Source organism: Sapajus apella, unplaced genomic scaffold, assembly GCF_009761245.1.
Source record: "Sapajus apella isolate SASKATOON/1434 unplaced genomic scaffold, GSC_monkey_1.0 scaffold123, whole genome shotgun sequence".
In the NCBI taxonomy this organism is placed as follows: Eukaryota; Metazoa; Chordata; class Mammalia; order Primates; family Cebidae; genus Sapajus; species Sapajus apella.
The window spans coordinates 2880253-2900999 of NW_022437063.1; the positions used below are offsets into that span (position 1 = coordinate 2880253).

At 38.7% G+C, this 20747-nt stretch overlaps 1 protein-coding gene across 3 annotated transcripts in view; it reads left to right on the forward strand.

The window, feature by feature from the left end:
* The window catches only part of ATXN10 (ataxin 10), a 165246-nt gene that overhangs the window by 23302 nt on the left and 121197 nt on the right, over positions 1-20747 (forward strand). For all 3 annotated transcript variants that reach the window (XM_032261463.1, XM_032261462.1, XM_032261461.1), the window contains 2 exons: positions 3599-3695; positions 5749-5907. In XM_032261463.1, coding sequence (XP_032117354.1) covers positions 3599-3695; positions 5749-5907 — 256 coding nt within the window. The remainder of the gene's footprint in view (positions 1-3598; positions 3696-5748; positions 5908-20747) is intronic.

The following is a 20747-nucleotide window of genomic DNA, read 5'->3' on the forward strand; positions in this document are numbered from 1 at the left end:
TAAATTAGCAGTAAAGTCCGTGTTTCACCGTGTCACTTGGGAGGGCAGCTATTTTGAGATCTCTGTGTGGTATGGTAATTCAGTCAGAAAGTTCAGAATGTACTGTGTCTTACAACTGGTAATCCTGATGGCGCAGGCAGTGTGGCAGTCCAGAGCTGAAGCACTGTGGTGGGCAGAAGGAGGCTTCTCTTTGAATGATACATCCTAAATAAAGAAGCAAAGGGGAAGTGCTGTACAAATGCTGTGATTAAATAACTATTAGAGGGGAGCCAGCCCCTCCAACATGTGCTGGATTTCATCACCACTTGCCCACGCAGAAGCTTTTCTCCTGAAATTATCCCCTTGCTGTCAGGCAGCCTCTTTTTTTCCTCTTTACTCCATCATTTTCATCAGCATATAATATGCTCTCCTATTTTTCATTTAAAAATAACTTCTTTTGACTCCATGTCCCCCTCAGTCCATTATCTCATTTTTCTGCTCTATCCCAAATGTGCTTCAAAAGATTTATTTAGTTTTTACAATATATGGTAGAAGATTACTTTATCCTTTCTTCACAGGATTAATTTTCACTGAAGCAGGTAGATGACCTAAGAAAAAATTTAAAGGAGCAGGTATCTGAAACTGCTTTCATGAACCAGTTGTCATTGAGGAATAAATGGGTTGTTTGGTTGTTGGCTTGGCTGTTTATTCACTCATGTTCACTGCTCAGGGTAGATTCTTACAGACCTATATACCAATATATTCTTACAGACCAATATACCTAACATATGCATGTTAGGTATATTGAGTTGTTCTTAATTTAGGTAGTTGCATTTTTGTGAGTTTAATTATTTTTTATTGTTGTGAGATTCACATAACATTAACCATTTTAAAGTAAACAACCAAGTGGCATTTAGTACATTCACAGTGTTGTACAACTACCATCTCTACCTAATTAAAAATATTTTTATCATCCTAAAAGGATACCCTGTTTTCATTGAGCAGTTGCTTTCTTTCTGCCTCCCTGTAGCCCCTGGCAACCACCATTTTGCATTCTGTCTCTGGATTTACCTAGTCTGGATATTTCATATAAATGGAATCATAGAGTTAATGATGTGACATTTGGTGTCTGAATTCTTTCACTTAGCATAATGTTTGTAAGGTTCATCCACCTTGTAGCGTGTATCATGACTTCGTTCCTGTTTGTGAGAGAATAATATTCCATTCACCATTTGTTGGACATTTAGGTTGTTTCTACTTTTGGCTATCATGAGTATCAATGCACCTGTGAACATGCTGACATATGTATTTGTTTATCTGTTTTTAATTCTTTTGGGTACATACCTAGGAGTAGAATTGCTGGGTCAGATGGTAACTTTGTGCTTAACATTTGAGGAGCCGTCAGACTGTTTTCCGTAGCAGCTGAATCATGTTACTTTTCGCCGACACTGTGTGATTGTTCCCATTTCTTGCATCCTCGCTGACTCTTTCAGGGTTGTAGTCATCCTGGTGGGTGTGAAGCGGGGGCACTTCATTGTGGTTTTGATTTGTATTTTCCAAATGCTCAAGTAGTTCTTGCCCATTTGTAAGTATTCTTTGGAGAAATGCCTACATGTGTCCTTTGTCCAGTTTTTATTTGGGCTGTTTGTCTCTATTTCTTGTGGAGTTGTAAATGTTTTTTATGCTTGGAGATACTAGGGATGATACTGAATCTGTAGATCAGGTTGGGGAGAATTGCTACCTTAACAGTATAGAGTTTTCAAGTTCATGAATATGGAGCTTCTCTACATTTATTCGGGCCTTTTAAAATTTTTCGGTTGTGTTACTGTTTAGTAGATGGCTTGTGTTTAGTGACAGATAGTATCGGAAGGATGTTACTGAGGCAAGAAGGAAAATGGAAAGGAAGTAATATTTCTCATCATCTTCTTGAAAAAGTCAGCTAGTGAAATGTCTGAATTTTAGTTGGAATTCAGCAGTGAAATTTGGATTCAACAGTGAAAGTTAGAAAACATTTTATGATGTGTAGTTGAAACTTAATACAAATAATCTTTTTAAAAGTATTCTTGTTCCTAACAAAGTGCATATACTCTTTTGACTCTGTTGAGAACTTTATTCTAGGTAGATTTTTAGCAGGGTATGTGTGCCAGTTTTTTGTTACCACACTTGAGGTAAGAACTGTAATTACATTGTCAAAATAATATTTAGAGTATTATTTTCAGGGAATAATTGCAGTGGTGTGACAAATATATTATGCTCATCAAATTTTTTGTAAACACAAGGATGAGTTATTTTAATTGAGTTATTGGTGTTGTTTTTGGCCTTTATTCTTTCTTAATCTTGTAAAAATAATGTTGGGACTTTTGAGGGTCTTCGTAACATTTGCAGTATTTACATAAAGATCCGTTGAGAAGCTGTTTGGTAAGGTGAACTGTCATTTGTACCTGTCTGGAGATTTCTTTTCTTGTGTCTAGGACATCGTTAAGTCTTTTCCTTTTCAGAATTGTGTTCTGATCCTGAGCATTAATCTTAGGTGCCTGATGATTTCTTGGGTCAGTTGGTTTTTAGATCAACCTATATTATTGGCTTTTTCTGCATGTTAAGTTTTACACAGATTTGAGTGTTAATATTCTAAAATATTCAGTAGAATTTTTTTTTTTTTTTTTTTTTTTTTTTGAGACAGAGTCTCAGTCTGTCTCCCAGGCTGGAGTGTAGTGGCTCGATCTTAGCTCACTGCAACCTCTGCCTCCCAGGTTCAAGCAGTTCTTCCTGCCTCAGCCTCCTGAATAGCTAGGATTATAGGTGCCCACCACCATGCCTGGCTAATTTTTGTATTTTTATTTTTATTTTATTTAATTAATTTATTTATTTATAAAGACGGGGTTTCACCATGTTGGTCAGGCTGGTCTTGAACTCCCGACCTCAAGTGATCCACCTGCCTTGGCCTCAAAAGTGCTTGGATAACAGGCATGAGCCACCACGCCTGGCCTTAATTTTTGTAGTTTTAGTAGCAATGGGGTTTTACCATGTTGGCCAGGCTGGTCTCAAACTCCTGAACTTGTGATCTGCCCCCTACCCTCGTCTTCCCAAAGTGCTGGGATTACAGGTGTGAGCCATCGCACCCAGCCGATAAGTTAATTAATTTTGTATGCAGAGTATATTGTTTTGGTAAAGCATATTAATTTTTTTTTTTTTTGAGATGGAGTCTTACTCTGTCGCCCAGACTGGAGTGCAGTGACATGATCTTGGCCCATAGCAACCTCTGCCTCCTGGGTTCAGGCAATTTCGTGGCTGAGTAATTTTTTGTACTTTTAGTAGAGATGGGGTTTCGCCATATTGACCAGGCTGGTCTTGAACTCCTGTCCTCAAGTGATCCACCCGCCTCGGCCTCCCAGAGTGCTGGGATTACAGGCGTGAACCACGGCACCGCCCGGCCACGGCATATTCACGTTATTTCCAAAGTGACGTTGTGGAGAGAGACCTCAATTTTTAAAAGAAACAAAAAAGAAGCAAGCAGAAACTTTCTATTTAATCACATAGAGACTATTTCTTAAGATGTATTTATTTATTCATTGTGTTTAATCATTTATTTATTTATTTTTTAACTTTTATATATTCTTAGCTTTTCGCTGTGGCCTGCAGTTTTTAGGCAACATTGCTTCACGGAATGAAGATTCCCAGTCTATTGTTTGGGTGCATGCTTTCCCAGAACTGTTTTTGTGAGTATATTTATAAGAATTTTTCTAACTTGTGGGAAGATTGTGGTTATATTTTTCCATTTTATAGAAAGTTCAAAAATAGGAAAAACTAACCCGTTGTAATGGAGTTCAGGACAGTAGTTGTTCCTGGTGGGTGGATATCAGCTGGGAGAGCGCATTTTTGAAAGACCTGGGTCCTGGAAGTGGTAGTCTACATCTTGACCTTGGTGGTGGTTACATGGATGTGTATGTATCTAAAGTTTGTTCGTTGAATCTGTAGATCAGGTTGGGGAGAATTGCTACCTTAACAGTATAGAGTTTTCAAGTTCATGAATATGGAGCTTCTCTACATTTATTCGGGCCTTTTTAAATTTTTCAGTTGTGTTACTGTTTAGTAGATGGCTTGTGTTTAGTGACAGATAGTATCGGAAGGATGTTACTGAGGCAAGAAGGAAAATGGAAAGGAAGTAATATTTCTCACCACTTTAAGTATGTACACTTAAGATTTGAGCCCTTGAACCCTTGATTGTATGTCAGTTTCATTTTAAGAAAATAAAGGTCATGGATAAAGTAAGTAATATTGTTAAGGACACTAAAATTTTTGAGAAACATTAAACATAAAACATCAAAGTGTGGGCAGTGAATTAAAATTCTTTATGTATTGAATACCTATAGGCTCAGCACAATGCCGTATGTTTGGAAGATAGGGAGAATTGTAAGATGTGGATAAACAATCAGCTTGTCAGTGTAAGAAGTGGGTAACCAGTCCATTTATCAGTGTCAGATGTGGATAACCAGTCCATTTATCTAAATTGGAGCGAGACCATCCTGGCTAACATGGTGAAACCCTGTCTTTACTAAAAATACAAAAAATTAGCTGGGTGTGGTGGCATGCACCTGTAACCCTAGCTAGTTGGGAGGATGAGGCAGGAGAATCGCTTGAACCCAGGAGGTGATGGTTGCAGTGAGCTGAGATCATGCCACTGCACTCCAACCTGGATGACAGAGTGAGACTCTGCGTCAAAAAAAAAAAAAAAGAAAAACCATTTTGGACAGCTAATGTCTGCCAGGTTTTGAGATAGATGATTGGAATATAGTGGTAACTTATATATTCATTATTCCTGAAGATTTCATTCTTTGTTTGGGGAAACAAAGGAACAGGCCACGTAGGTTCTGATCTAAAAACTAAGATAATTAGGGTAAATCCAGAGTGTAATAGAAAAGCAAGGGAGAGGCTTAAGTGTAGGACAGTAAGAGAAGTCTTAACATGTTTCTTTTAGATGATCTCATTTGATCGTCACAAAAGCCCTATGAAATAGAGAAGGTTTTGTTATTGTATTTCATTTTTTTATATCAGAAGACATATTAAGAGAGGTTCTTTGCCTTCACTCTTTATGCATTTATGGGACAGATGTAACCAAATTTGAATTCTAGTTTTGTCAGCTGCTGGCTTTGTGCTATGGGACAAGTGAAGCTAATTCGTTATCTGAAATATATGAATAATACCCCCTTCAGAAGAGTATTATGAAGTTTAAATGAAAACAAAATTGTGCCATCTTGCATAACCCATGATGTAATTGACAATCAATGTGTCAGTGACCTTCCCCAGGTCACCTGGGAGTTATAGCGAGGGTCTGGACTCCAAATTCTATTTCCTGCCCTACTGCACCATCTCTCCTGTGCATCTTGCCCCTAAGGACTATTAAAGCAGTGCCAGCAGTCATTGAGGTATCATTTTGTACCTGTTGATTTTTTTTCTTCCTAACAAGATGAACATTTTCGTGTTTTATAAATGTAATCATTTTAATCTTTTTCTCTAATGGTAAGTTATTTGCTTTTTGCCTTCTGAGTTCTAAGTCAACTTCAACTTTAATATTTTGGATACTTTTTATTGTGACTAAGTTTATATTTACTGTTTTTACAGTAAATAACCTACTTATTTTAAAGTGGTATAATTCTTCCGTAAATCCTTAAAAGTATTAGTATGTTTGCTAATGGAATCACTGTTATTTTTGTGTTTTATTTTATCATGTTAACTAAATTGGGCTAACAATCTCATTTCCTTGTTTGGAAGGTCTTGCTTAAATCATCCAGACAAAAAAATTGTTGCCTACTCTTCAATGATTTTGTTTACATCCCTTAATCATGAAAGAATGAAAGAACTGGAAGAAAACCTCAATATTGCAATCGATGTCATAGATGCTTACCAAAGACATCCTGAATCAGAATGGCCGTAAGTATTGTTAGAAGTTTGATTGCTTTAGGACGTCCTGACAGATCACTTTCCTTGTAGAGGTTTTAAGTAAAGATTTAAAACTTAACATGTGTTGACAAAATTCGAAATGGTTTTGAGCAGAGTCTAGAGAACTTGTGAAAGAGGTGAATGAAGTGAGGCTTGAGTTGAACCTTCAAGATCAAAGAGAATTCTTTAAGGGGGTGAGGAGCGGAAAAAACATTCTTGGTGTACGAATAAACAGTATGAAATGCCTAGGCACCTTTGAAGTGTACAGATCAGACTGTTGTGGCTGCAGTAGATAGTTCATTAGATCAGAGGTTGGTGTGAGCCTTGTGAGCATCTGTGCAGATGAGATAGTCACTGCCATTTAAATTGCTCCCCCCATACATAATACACTGCACCTCTCATACATATGTACTATTTCTCTCTGATTGCTTTTAAGATGTTTCGTTGTCTTTTCAGAGGTTAATTACGGTATTGGTGTAGATTTTTTTGGGTTTACTCTTTGAGGTTTCCTCAACTTTTTCAATCAGTAGATATATGTCTTTTGCCAAATTGGGGAAGTTTTGGTTGTTATTTGTTTGAATACTTTTTTCAGGTCCTTGTTCTCTCTACGCTTCTTTTGGGACTCCTCATGTTTTAGGTCCACACACAGTCCAAGGCAGGGCCAGGGCTGTGGCTCAACTGTTGGGACAGTGAAAATTATACAAGATACAACAATCCACTTTTAGGTTTAGACAGTTTGTTACTTATATAGACAGAAAAGAAGAAGCCAAAGGGGCTAGCTCTTCTTGATTCTTGTCCCAGACACCACAAGGACATGGATGATTAGGATGTGCATTGTGAGATACTCCATTCTTGAGGAGCCCTTCTTGACTGCTTAAAGATGCTTTATATGCTGAAAGGGGCAGGGCAGAAAGCTCTGTACCTCATTAGCGCAAAACTCATCAGAACCTGTCTCACGACAGCCTCCCTTAGGAGACAGAAGAGCAAAATGGAGACAGCCCCAGAAGCCTCAGGCCTCCCATCTCGTGTTCCAGGAGGATTACAAGGTATTCATGCAAGACTCAGATTAGCCACTGTTCAGGCTCTGGCATGCATGGTATATATGGATATGGCTAAGGTCACCAGGGCACTATGTAGAGCTGTTCCCCTATACTCTGAATGCACAAGTGTTAGTCTTCTGTTGTGTTGCAAGTCCCTGAGGCTCTGTTCAGCGTTTTTTTTTTTCCCCCCTACTCCATTTTCTCTCTTCACCAATACCACAGTGTCTTGATTGCTGTAATTTTATAGTAAAATTTGAATCAGGAAGTGTGAGTCTTTCAACTTTGTTCTTTTTCAGTTTTTTTTTTTTTGGTCCTGGATCCCTTGTGTTTCCATATTAATTTTAGGATCAACTTTTCAATTTGTTTAAAAAAAAAAAAACAGCTAGAATTTTGATAAGAATTTTGTGAATCTATAGACTAATTTGGGGGAATGTTGCCATCTTACCTTGATTAAGTGTTCCGATCCATGAATAGAGGTTATTCATCTATTTATTTAGGCCTTTTAAATTTTCTTCAATTATGTTTTGTAGTTTTTAGTCTATAAGTATTGCATATCTTTAGTTCAATTTATTCTAAGTATTTTATTCTTTTTGATGCTATTGTAAATGGAATTGTTTTCTTTCATTTTTGGATTATTCATTGCTAATGTGTAGAAATACCACTGATTTTTTATATTAATCTTGTATCCTGCAGTCTTTCTTGCTCAACTTATTTATAGTTTTAGTATTTTTGTGTGTGTATGTGTGATTCCTAGGATTTTCTCTGTACAGGACCATGCCATCTGCAAGGAGATAATACTTTTTTCTTTCCGGTTGGGTTACCTTTTCTTTCTTTTCCTTGCCTAGTTGCCCTGACTGGAAATTCCAATACAGTGTTGAATAAAATTGCTGAGAGCAGACATATGTGTAGTTTAGCGGGGAAGTGTTCAGTCTTTCAGTGTGTTGCTGCCTGCGGGGTTCTCATAGAAATCCTTGCTCAGGATGAGAAACTTTTTTTCTGCTTGTACGGATTTTCTTTTACTTGGTGAATGTTTTTATTATGAAAGTCTATTTTATCAAATATATTTTGTGCCTGTTGAGATGCTCGTATGGCTTTGTCTTTTAGTCTCTTAATATTTTGTCCAACAGTTATTTTTATACTTTAAATCAACTTTGCATTCCTGAAATAAATCCTGCTTGTTCATAGTGTGTAATCCTTTTTATATGTTGCTGGATTCAGTTAATATTTTGTTGGGTATTTTTGCATCGATATTCATAAGGCATATTGGTTTGTAGTTTTTTCTTTTTGTGATTTTCTGATTTTGGTATCAGGTGAATCCTGACTTTACAGAATGAGGTTTTGTTTTGCTTTTCCAAGATTGTGAAGGATTGGTATTCATCTTTAAATATGTGGTAGAGTTCACTGGTGAAGCCATCTGGTATTGGGCTTTCTACACGGAAAGAATTTTGGTTACTGATTCCATCTCTACTTGTTACACGTCTGTTCAGATTGTTGTCTTCTTGGGTCGGTTTTGGTAGTTTGTTTGTTTCAAAGAATTTGTCCTTTTGGTGTAGGCCAGGTGTCTTCCAGCCCCCGACCTGTGGACTAGCATCTGTCCGTGGCCTATTAGGAACAGGCCCACACAGCACAAGGTGAGCAGCAGGCAAACGAACATTTCTGCACCTCTTGTCAGATCATCAGCCACGTTTGATTCTCATAGGAGCACGAACCCTATGGTGAACTGCGCATGCGAGGAATCTAGGTCGGACGTTCTTTATGAGAATCGATTATAACCAATGCCTGATGATCTGAGGTGGAATAGTTTCATTCTGAAACCATCCCCCACCCCTGTCTGTGGAAAAATTGTCTTTCTTGAAACCAGTCCCTGGTGCCAAAAAGGTTGGGGACCACTGGTCTAGGGTATCTAATTTGTTGGCACAAATTGTTCATAGTAGTAAACTCTAGACTGTTTTTTATTTACATAAGTTGGTAGGAATGTCCCCTCTTCATTCCTGATTTTAGTAATTCGAGTCTTTTCTTTTTTCTTGTTTGCTATTGCTAAAGGTTTGTTAGGGTTTTTGCTCTTTGCAGAGAACGAACTTTTGGTTTTGTTGATTTTCTTTACTAGTTTTGTATTCTCTATTTCATTTATTTTGTCTGTAATCTTTATTATTTTGTTTTTTCTGCTTGCTTTGGGTTTGGTTTGCTCTTCTTTTTCTAGTTTCTTAAGGTGGAAGATTAGGTTATTCATATGAGATCGTCTGTCTTTTTTACATAGGTATTTACATCTACAAATTTCCTGGTAGGAACTGCTGTAGCATCCCATAATTTAGTATTCCATAAATTTTGATGTTTATGCTTTTATTTTTATTTATTTCAAATTATAGTCCAATTTCCCTTATGATCCATTTGTTATTCAGGAGTTTGTTTAATTTCCACGTATTTGTATATGTCTTAAATTTCCTTTTGTTACGGATTTCTGATTTTATTCCATGTGGCCAGAGAACACAGTTTATATGATTTCATTCTTTTTGAAATTACTCAGGCTTGTTTTATGGCCTGACAGATGGTCTGTCCTAGAGAATGTTTCATATACACTTGAGAAGAACGTGTATGCTGCTGGTTTTGCTGGCATGCTCTGTAGATATCTATTAGGTCTGGTTGGCTAGCTGGTTGGTAGAGTTGTTTAAATCTTCTATTTCCTTGCTGATCTTCTGTTCTAGTTGTTCTCTTCGTTATTGAAAGTGAATTATTGTCCATTTTTTTTCCTTCAGTCTGTCAGGTTTTGCTTCCCCTATTTTCAGGCTCTGTTACGTATATATGATTGTTATACCTTCTTGATGCCTTCACCCTTTCTCAGTATAAAATTTATCACAAATTTTGTTGTTTATGTTTTAATAATCTCCCTATTTTTTAAAAAATCTGTTTTTACATATATTTTGCACATAGAGGTTAGGGTGTGATTAGGGCACAGATTTTCCCCAGGGAGTAATTCCGGAGCTGCATGCAATCCCACTTGCATTCATGGGTGAGGTATGAGCTTTTTCAATTTTGGCTTATTTCAGTGTACTCTTTTATCATTCTGTTGAAATTATACCTAATTTTAAAATTATTCATTTTTCTGATTATTCACTTGTATTTCAATTACAATTTGCAAACAAACAGAAGTTGGTACATACAATAATATGATGTGTTTGACTTAGAAAACTTCCCTTTGTATGCAAATGTAACATGTCAGGATCAACCATTAGAGTCCGCTTACTTATAGAAATTTTCTATAGCTGAGTTCTGTTTTATTTGTTAAGTACCTCTCGTCTGTATTTTGATCATCTGCAGTTATTTATTTAGCAGCTTCGAATAAGGGGCAAAAGGTCATAAAGGGCAAAATATAAAATCTATTAATAGCTTAAGTTAAAGTTATCAGAGACCACTGGAAGGAATTAAGAAAGGAACAAAGGATGGATGTAGCAGCCAAATGATCCCTTCTGCAGGTGCAGAATACTTTGATTTTGTAGTGAGAGGAACTCTGCATTTTGTAGCAAACAATGAGATCACAGAGGCTTCTGACAAAATTGTTTTCGCTGTTAAATATAACCTCATCCCTGGAAATTGGAGAAAATCCACTTTCTGCCTTTTCTCTCCCCTGCATTTTATGAGCTAGGTATCAAATAGTACAAAACTACATGGTGTTAGAATTCATGGTTTCGTTATGTTTTCCTTCCTTCCTTTGCTTGTTTCTTAGAAAAGGGCAAATGTGATTCCAATAACTTTGGGTTTTTTAATTTGAGTACACTAGAGACACAGGAAAGTGTAGGCGAGAAAGTCTTTGGCACTACTTGGTTTGTATTATTGGGTTAATGTCTTTCTAAAAATGTCTGTTCTTTTGTTTGTAGGTGTGAAAGATGTTTTCATGCTCTTAGATAACCCTGGATGAATCCAAGGGTTCTATTTTGAGTTCATCTAAATCTGAAAGCCCAGTAAATGTGCACTGGTAGGTTAGGTCAGTCAGTGCAGAATTACACAGTAGAGAAAGAGGTAGGACTGCCTCGTGCTGATCCTGTGATGTGTTGGTTGCTTTGTCTGTGTCATCTCATTTTCACATTGCCGCCATCCTGTGAATTATATTTTACCACTCTGTACACATGAAAGTTAAGCAGAGTAAACCGGCTTGACCGAGGTCACACGACTAGCATATATCAGAGATGCGATTGCAAGCGATGCTGAACTCATGGGCCTGTTCCTTTTTTATTAATACCATGTCATGTATTATGAAAATTATCAATTTTCAGAGAGGAGTCTGCATTTCAAAGGTGAGACATGAACTGTTTCAGTTTTAGCCTCTTTTGGTATAAACTTTTTTTTTTTTTTTTTTTTTTTTTTTTTGAGATAGAGTCTCACTTTGTTGCCTAGGCTGGATTGCAGTGGTACGATATTGGCTCACTGCAACCTCCACCTCTGGGTTCAAGTGCTTCTCCCGTCTCAGCCCTCCCAGTAGCCAGGACTACAGGCACACCACCATTCCTGGCTAATTTTTTATATTTTTAGTAGAGATGAGTTTTCATCCTGTTGGCCAGGCTGATCTTAAACTCCTGACCTCAGGTGATCTGCCCACATCGGCCTCCCAAAGTGCTGGAATTATAGGCGTAAGCCACCGCCCCCAGCCTAAACTTTTATTAATCCATTGAACTTTTACTCAGTTTCACTACAAAAATGAAGTTTTAACTGGGAGCAAAGCCTTCTTTTTTGTTGATATTTGGGTTATCTAATTGATTTATTTTGTATGCTCTAGGAATGTGTCTTGCCTTATGCATATACATTTTATTATCAGCGTAAGTATAAAGATATTAGGAAGATAACATAATTGTCCATCCTCTTGCAGTCTGAATCTGTTGCCCCTCTTTTGTTCGCTCACAACAGCCATGCATTCCACTTTGATGGCGCTTAGCACATTTAATTGTCCATTAGACTGTGAGCTCCCTGTGACGGAGGATTTAGTGTTGTTTGTTATTAGATCCTTAGCAAGATAAATCTGGTATGTGATAAGCATTATTTTAGTCATGATTCTTCTGAATTTAAGTGACTGAAGTCCACTTCAGATGGTTTATGCACATAAAGGAATTTATTGGCTTATACAACCGAAAAATCCTAGGGTCACTGGGTGAAGGCACAGTGAATCCAGGGGCTGAAAGATGTCGTATCTGTCTCATCTTTGTCTCATTTTTCTCCCATGCTGGCTTTGTTGTAAGGCACGTTTCCTGCTTCCTGTGTTGGCTCCTGTTCTTGCCTGCTCAGGGTTGGCATGGCCCACGTCTGGTCCTCAGACCACTCTTCTCCATTATTGCTCATTCTCTGGGTGATCTCACCTCATACCACAGCTTTAAATACCTCTTCTGAATTGATGATTTCCACATTTATGTCTCTGGCGTTGACCTCTTGCTGAGGCTACAGATTTACATTACAGCCTCCTATTATGTGCTTCTAATTGGCATCTGAAACGTATCAAGCCTGCATCCAAACTTTTGATTTTCCCCACGCATAAAACCTGCCATTGCTCCACCAGTGTTTATCGTTCAGTAACGGGCATCACCATTTACCCATTCGCTGAGGCCTGGAACCTGAGTCCTGATTTTCTTTCATGCACACCCACTTATTTATACTCATTAGCCTTATCTTTAAAATGTGTTCCACTTTCACCTACTGCACACCTCCTCTGCCATAGATACCTTTCATTACTGCTGCCGGAACTTTCTCACTCATCTTTCTGTCTCTCCTCTTGCCCTCTGAATCATCATACAGTAGACAGAGTGACCTTTTAAAAATTACTGTAACTCTTGTCACCCCTTGCTTAAATAAACTGTCCAGTGCCTTCTTATTGCAACCTAGAAGCAAATCCAAAGTACTTGTCGTGTCCTGGCTTCTGACTGACGACCTCGTCTTATTTCATACTACTTTTACTCCTGCTCATTAGTTCTACTTGGTCTTACTGTTTTACTTTGAATACCCCAAGTTTGTTCTGTCCTGGATCTTTACACCTGTTATCTTTCTGCATGGAACCTTCTTAGATCTTTGCATGGCTAGCTCTTTTAGGTCTCTGTTGAAATATCTGTCATTTCTACTGAGAGACCTTCCCAGCACTTTATGTTCAGTAGTGTTTCCTCTAAACCTGTATCTTTTTACTCTTATTCATTTGTTTAATTAGACTTACTACTACTGAACATTATAGAAATCTTAATTGCTTTCTTGGTTATTGTTTGTTGCTGGAATGTAGAACTAACCCCATAAGGCCCTGGAGTTTGTCCTGGTCATCACTCTATCCAAATCAGCTAGAACACGTGCTAACAAACTATGGCTCATGATCTAAATCCAGCCCACTGCTTCTTTTTATAAATGAAGTTGTTTTTTTTTTTTTTTTTTTTTTTTGAGACGGAGTTTTGCTGTTGTTGCCCAGACTGGAGTGCAATGGCACAATCTCGGCTCACCGCAACCTCCGCCTCCTGGGTTCAAGCAATTCTCCTGCCTCAGCCTCCCGAGTAGCTGGGACTACAGGCACGCACCATCATGCCCAGCTAATTTTTGTATTTTTAGTAGAGACGAGGTTTCACCTTGTTGACCAGGATGGTCTCGATCTCTTGACCTCGTGATCCACCTGCCTCGGCCTTCCAAAGTGCTGGGATTATAGGCGTGAGCCACTGCGCCTGGCCTATAAATGAAGTTTTATTGGAACACAGCCAAGCTTGTTTAGATACTGTCTATGGCTGCTTTTATGCCACAGTGGCAGAGCTGAGTAGTTGTGATGGAGACTGTTTGGCCTGCAAAGCCTGTTTTACTATCTGGCCCTTTATGGAAAAGTTTGCCAGCCCCTTCCATAGAAGGGTTTTTGGTGGTAGTATTTGTTGAATAAGTCTAGTGATTGGTGGCGTTGTTGTCTTTCAGTCACTTCAGGCTTATCTGGTTCTCTGTGACTTTGGTGAGAGACCCTCCTCTCCACAGGGTTCATATCATTGTTCTCTAGAATTCTATACAGGCTTCTTCATTTAACATCAGTAATCTATTTCTGAAAATCATCGACGTTCTGTGCAAAAAAGTGACTGAGAGCCTATTTCCTTCTTAAAAATGGGGACATTATAAAATGTTACATGTCTACCCCAAACCCCAGTCAATGTCTTAAAATAGAATCAAACTAGAATGCTATTCAGCAATAAAAAGGAACAACTCTTGGTACAAACTGTAACTTGGGAAAAATCTCATGGTAATTACAGCAGAGTGAAAAAAAAAAAAAGCCAGTCAATTCCCAAAGGTTAAATAATGTATCATTCCATTTACATTGACGTTCCTGAAATGACAAAATTATAGAAATGGAGAACAGATTAGTGGTCGTCAGGGATTGAGGAAGGTTGCTTCACTGATAGGTGGGTGTACCTATAAAGGGCTATGTGGGATCTGGAGGTGCTGAACTGTTCTGGATCCTACCTGTGAGAGGGGAACTGTGAACCCACCATGATTAAATCACGTAGAGCTAAAGACACGCACACAGCTACTCATGAGTAAAGGCACAAGGTAACCTGGGAAACCTGAGTAAGATCTGCACATTGTGTCACTGTCAGCATCTGGGTTGTCAAATGCTATAGTTTCACGAGATGTCACCATTGGGGAAAACTGGGTAAAGGGTACACAGAATCTCTCTTGTGTTTTATAAAACTACATGTCCATCTACAATTATCTCAAAATAAAAAGGTTTAAAAACAAACAAACAAACAAACTTGGTAAAGCACCTGTGTATGTAACAGACTGTCATGGTAGGATGCGCACTGCTTAAAATATTTCTTTATGATTGCCATGCAATTAGTACAGTTGTCAGCACACAGTTGGCTTTGTATGCGGGAACGTGGAGTCTCTTAATGCCACCATCATGACGGAAGTGCTTCTTAAATGTCTGTACACAGTTCTGACTTTACCAACTGTGTGTGGAATGCAACTTGTGATTTTATGTATATGTGCACACCTTTTTGTGAAATGTTGTATGCAGTACTTTAGAATATTAAAAAAAAGTTTCTTCTGTAAACATTGACTGGCAAGTGTATTGAGAAGTTTGGGAATTAGAAACAGACATAATAACTGTATAGATATATATGAGGTGTGCAAGTGGCCATATTTGGGTCGCATTGTCATCCTTGGGGCAGTGCTGTTTGTTGGGGTGTGCAATCACATGTTCTCTCTGGGGACTTAGGCTGTCAGGTTTGGGCTCATTCTTGAAGGAAGAAGAATTCTTGTTATTCAAAGAAGGAAAAAAGGGGATGCCAAACGGGAAAATGTGGCAGATATCCACAAGAACTGTCAGTGTTTGGTGAATGCATGTCCTTTTCATCATCTGCTGCTTCTTCAGGAGGCAAATATTGTTTAATATCTCGATTTTTGTTGGAGTTGAATCCTGATGCGTTATTACTGGAAGCAGGAGAAGCGGAATACGTTGATACTGAAGGGTAGACAGCGTTGCCAGTGAGTGTTGGATTGAGACTCAAGCCCAGCTCTTTTGAGACCAAAATTTGTGCTGTTAATCTTTGCCCCCACTGCCTCCCTTAGAGGACAGCATTAAAGGAAGAGTGGCTGGAATGTGCATGTGTGTAATGGCGTTTCTGCCAGTGCCTAGCACATGTAGATTCAGAAATCTATGTATTTTTCAGATTATAACTCATTTATTTTCTAGTAGAGGAAACATCGCCATTGAATCAGTGGACGGATATTTCTCTAATTTAATGCTACTCACGTTTAACCCATTGGAAATGTTACTTAACTGTTTAACAGGAGAAAGGAGGTTATTTTCTAGAGCAGCTTTGTAAGCTTTGTCCAAATTGCTGTGTTAAGCAACTGTGGGTTAGATTTCCCAGATCTCATAACAAAGGAGAGTGGCATTTATTTTACATAGTACTCTTAAATAAAATTTTTTAATGAGGTATAAAAACATTTTCTAGGTTTTTGAACCAAATGAAATCTGCTTTACTCATGTTGTGAGTATAGTGTCGCCATTGTATGCATGTATGGATATGGATGATAGATGGCCTTCATTAAAAAAAAATTTCCCTGAAACCCCCCGCCTTTAGGACAGTCTGTGTTTACTAGTGATGAGTTGGCCTTTCATTATCTGTTGGCATGTGCTCCTCAGTGCCCACACAGATGACCTTTACTGTCTTCTGTTTTGTATATCAGCATTGTAATGCAGATGCTGATTCATCTGTCAACTACCATTGACTTTGTTCACAGAATTGGAAAAAACTTTAAATTTCATAGGGAACCAAAAAAGAACCTATGTAGCCAAGACAATCCTAGACAAAAAGAGCAAAGCTGGTATCATCATGCTTCCTGACTTCAAACTATACTATAAGGCTACAGTACCAAAGTAGCATGGTACTGGTACCAAAAGAGATCTATAGGCCAATGGAACAGAACAGAGGCCTCAGAAATAATACCACACGTCTACAGCAATCTGATCTTTGACAAACCTGATGCAAACAAGCAATGGGGAAAGGATTCCCTATTTAATAAATGGTGTTGGCAAAACTGGCTAGCCATATGCTGAAAGGTGAAACTGGATCCCTTCCTTATACCTTATACAAAAATTAACTCAAGATGGATTAAAGACTTAAACATAAGTGCTAAAACCTTACAAACCCTAGAAGAAAACGTAGGCAATACCATTTAGGACATAGGCATGGGCAAAGAAAGACTTCATGACTAAAACACCAAAAGTGATGCCAACAAAAGCCAAAATTGACAAATGGGATCTAATTAAACTAAAGATCTTTTGCACAGCAAAAGAAACTATCATCAGAATCAACAGGCAACCTGCAGAATGGGAGAAAGTTTTTGTAATCTATCCATCTGACAAAGAGCTAATATCCAGAATCTACAAAGAACTAAACAAATTTACAAGAAAAAAAGCCAACCCGTTAAAAAGTGGGCCAAAGATATGAGCAGATACTTCTCAAAAGAAGACATTTATGCAGCTAACAGACATGAGAAAATGCTCATCATCACTGTTCATTAGAGAAATGCAAATCAAAACCACAAGGAGATACCATCCCAAACCTGTTAGAATGGCGTTCATTAAAAAGTAAACAACAACAAAAATTAAAAGAAAACAGTGAACAACAGATGCTGGAGAGGATGTGGAGAAATAGGTATGCTTTTACACTGTTGGTGGGATTATAAATTAGTTCAACCATTGTGGAAGATAGTGTGGCGATTCCTCAGTGATCTAGAACATGAAATAGCATTTGACCTAGCAATCCTATTATTGGGTATATACCTATAAATTACTATAATGATACGTGCACACGTATATTTATTGTGGCACTATTCACAATAGCAAAGACTAGGAACCAACCCAAATGCCCATCAATGATAAGAGTGGATAAAGAATATGTGGCACATATACACCATGGAATAATATGCAGCCATAAAGAAGGATGAGTTTCTGTCCTTTGTAGGGAGGGACATGGACGAAGCTGGAAAACACCATTCTCAGCAAACTAACCCAAGAACAGAAAACCAAACACAGCATGTTCTTACTCATAAGTAGGAGTTGAACAATGAGAACACATGGACACAGAGAGGGGAACATCATACATGGGGGGCTGGCGGGGAGGGATAGCATTAGGAGAAATATCTAATGTAGATGATGGGTTGATGGGTGCAGCAAACCACCATGGCACGTGTATACCTGTCTAACAAACCCACACGTTCTGCACATGTACCCCAGAAATTAAAAAAAAAAAGTCGAAGGGAGTAGCCTCTGGTCCTTTTATTGCTTGGACATGGAAAGTTAGGGTTTTCCTTCTAATTTGGTTCTAGGAAGTCGGGAGTGAAACAGCCTTAGGTTCCCTGCCTCCAGACCCTATTCTCCTGCCTCACAATTATCTGGTTTATGTTTTAAAATATCTCTCTGGCTGTAGGAGAGAGGTTGAATGTGGTTTGGGTTGGGGGAGAGGGCAAAGGAGGGGAGAATGGAGGATGGGACACACTTTTGGAGGCAGGTGTAGTTGTCCAGGTAAGAGGTAACAGTGGTGGCAGTGGGATAAAGAGAAATGGATTCACTAAATTTGCTATGTAGGGATAGTGGATGAGACTTCATGGTAGTTTCTCTCTGTGGGATGAGGTGGGAAAAAGAAAGGCAAAGGCAGGAGCCAGACTTTGGCTTGTTTGAGTGGGGTGGGTGGAACAGTGGGCGGTGGGGCTGGGGCAATCGAGAGCTCTGTTTTGGCCATGGTAGATTTAAGAGGTAGCTGTCATGAAAGTTCTGGAACAGGAAGCACAGAGTGCCAGGGGAACGTTTGTGCAAGAGTTCACCTGGTCTGCGGAGGGGGAAGGGGTCGTGGGGGTTGCCTTCTGAGACCATGGGACCTGAACAAAAGGTGGAAAGAGGGGCTGGGGATCCGAGAGAGGGAGTGACATTAGGACTGTGAGAAAAGATACATATTTTGGCAGTGTTTAGGCTGTGATGTGATTTGTGTTTACAGCATTCTTTGCAAAGAAGTGGTGAAGACTCCATTTGAGGGACCAGACTTTGACCTAGATTTTAGATGACCTGAATAATTGTGTCACTGAGTTGCCCGTGATAGAGAAGTGAAGTGAATTCATTTTTCCTTCTGTTTCACTTTATCTTATTTGAGAAGATACATAGATTTTTAAGTTATTTTAGAGAAATTACTGAACTTTGCCTGCCCAGAAATAGCCACTGTTAAGACTAAACTTAGTTGAGTTCTCCAACATGACTGTCCATCATCCTTGAAGCCTGAGGAGCCAGGTTTGTCTGAATGATGCTTCTACCAAGATACAGCAATAATGTCACTCTTCAGCAGGATGGTCATTAAATAGAACTAAGTGTGAGATTACTTTGCCTGTATATATTGCTTAAATTACATACTGATTTTTTTGGTAGACAATATATGGTTCAAATACCAAAATGCATAGTTACCCCCCAGCCATCTACCTGGTTCCTCCGACCAGATCTCCTACTTCTCTGCACACTGTTGGGTTTTTGCTTTTCTCACTAAATAGTAGATTTTTGAGATCTTTCCATATTCTTATGAAGACTTTCCTCATTTGAAGATTTTCAATGTATGAATATACCAGGATTTTAAAAATCAGTCTCTTCTCGATGGGCATTCAGATTGTTTCCATTTTTCATGACTAGAAAATCCTGCTGTGACTAGCCTTGGCTGCACACGTCATATTGCTTGTGGACAAGTATGATTGTAGATAAATTCACAAGTGCAATTACTGGGTCAAAAAGAATGTACTCTTATAATTTTGACAACACTTCCAGGTTGTCCTTCAGCTGTTGTGCCAGTGTCCACTCCCTGAGCCACACCATTGCTAACAGTGGTAGCAAGGTTTGCATTTGCCAGTTCTGCCAAGGTGTCAGCCAGCCGCCTTGCACAGTTTTATTCTGTGTTTTTCTTATGAGTTGGAGAACCTTTTTTCTTTTATGTGTCTTCTAATTTTCTTTACCTATTTTCTATTGGGATGTTGATCTTTATCAGTGTATAGGAGTATTTTCTAGATTAGGGATATTATCCTTCATGTAAAATAAAATACACATATTTTTCTGTTTTTGTATTTGGACTTTGCTTGTGGTACTTTATTTTTAATTTTTTTTTGAGACAAAGTCTCTGTCACTCAGGCTGGAGTGCAGTGGTGCAATCATGGCTCACTGCAGGCTCAATCTTCCAGGCTCAAGTGATCATCCCACCTCAGCCCACTGAGAAGCTGAAATCACAGGTACATACCACCACACCCGGCTGATTTATTTTTTAGTTTGTAGAGATGGGGTCTCACGATGTTGCCCAGGCTGGTCTTAAGGTCCTGGCCTTAAGCAATCCTTCTACCTTAACCTCCCAAAGTGCTGGGAATACAGGCGTGAGCCACTGTGTCCAGCCATGTGATACTTTTTTTTTTTTTTTTTTTTTGAGATGGAGTCTCGCTCTGCCGCCACATAAATTTGTGAACTTTATTATAACATGAGTTTTTTGTCTATGATTTTTGTTGTTGTTAATTAAGCTCGTCAGCCATTGTTAGTGTTAGTGTATTTTATATGTGCCCCAAGACAATTATTCTTTTCCAGTGTGGCCCAGCGAAGCCAAAAGATTGGACACCCCTGATCTAGATGCTCTCGGTAGTACTGTGGTAGGTAGCCCCCTTCACCTGAGTGATGTTTGTAGACCTTCTCTCAGCACTTCCAAACTCTACTTTCTTTTCACCTACGTATGTCATGTTCACCAAGGCAGACCATAGGCTGGGCTGTAGAAGAGGCTCAGTAAATGTGTTAGGGATTGAAATCATAGAGTACTTTCTCTTATCCATAACATGATTTCTAGAAACATTACAAACTTTTGGAAATTAGCACATGTAGTGTCAAAGAAGAAATCACAGGTAAATTAGAAATACTTTGAACTGAAGTATCAAGTTTTGTGGGATAAAGGAAAAGCAGCCCAGTGTGGTGGCTCATGCCTGTAATCCCAGCACTTTGGGAGTCCGAGAAGGGAGGATGGCTTGAGGCCAGAAGTTCAGGACCAGCCAGGGCAGCATAGTAAGACACTGTCTCTACCAAAAAAATAAAAATAAAAAAAAGCTGGGTGTGGTGGCACATGTGTGTAGTCCTATCTACTTGGGAGACTGAGCTGGGAGAGTTGTTTGAACCTAGAAGTTTGAGGGTACAGTGAGCTATGATCGTACAACTGCACTCCAGCTAGGGTGGCAGGGCGAGACCCAGTCTTTTAAACAAACAACAACAACAAAAAACTAAAGCAGTGCTTA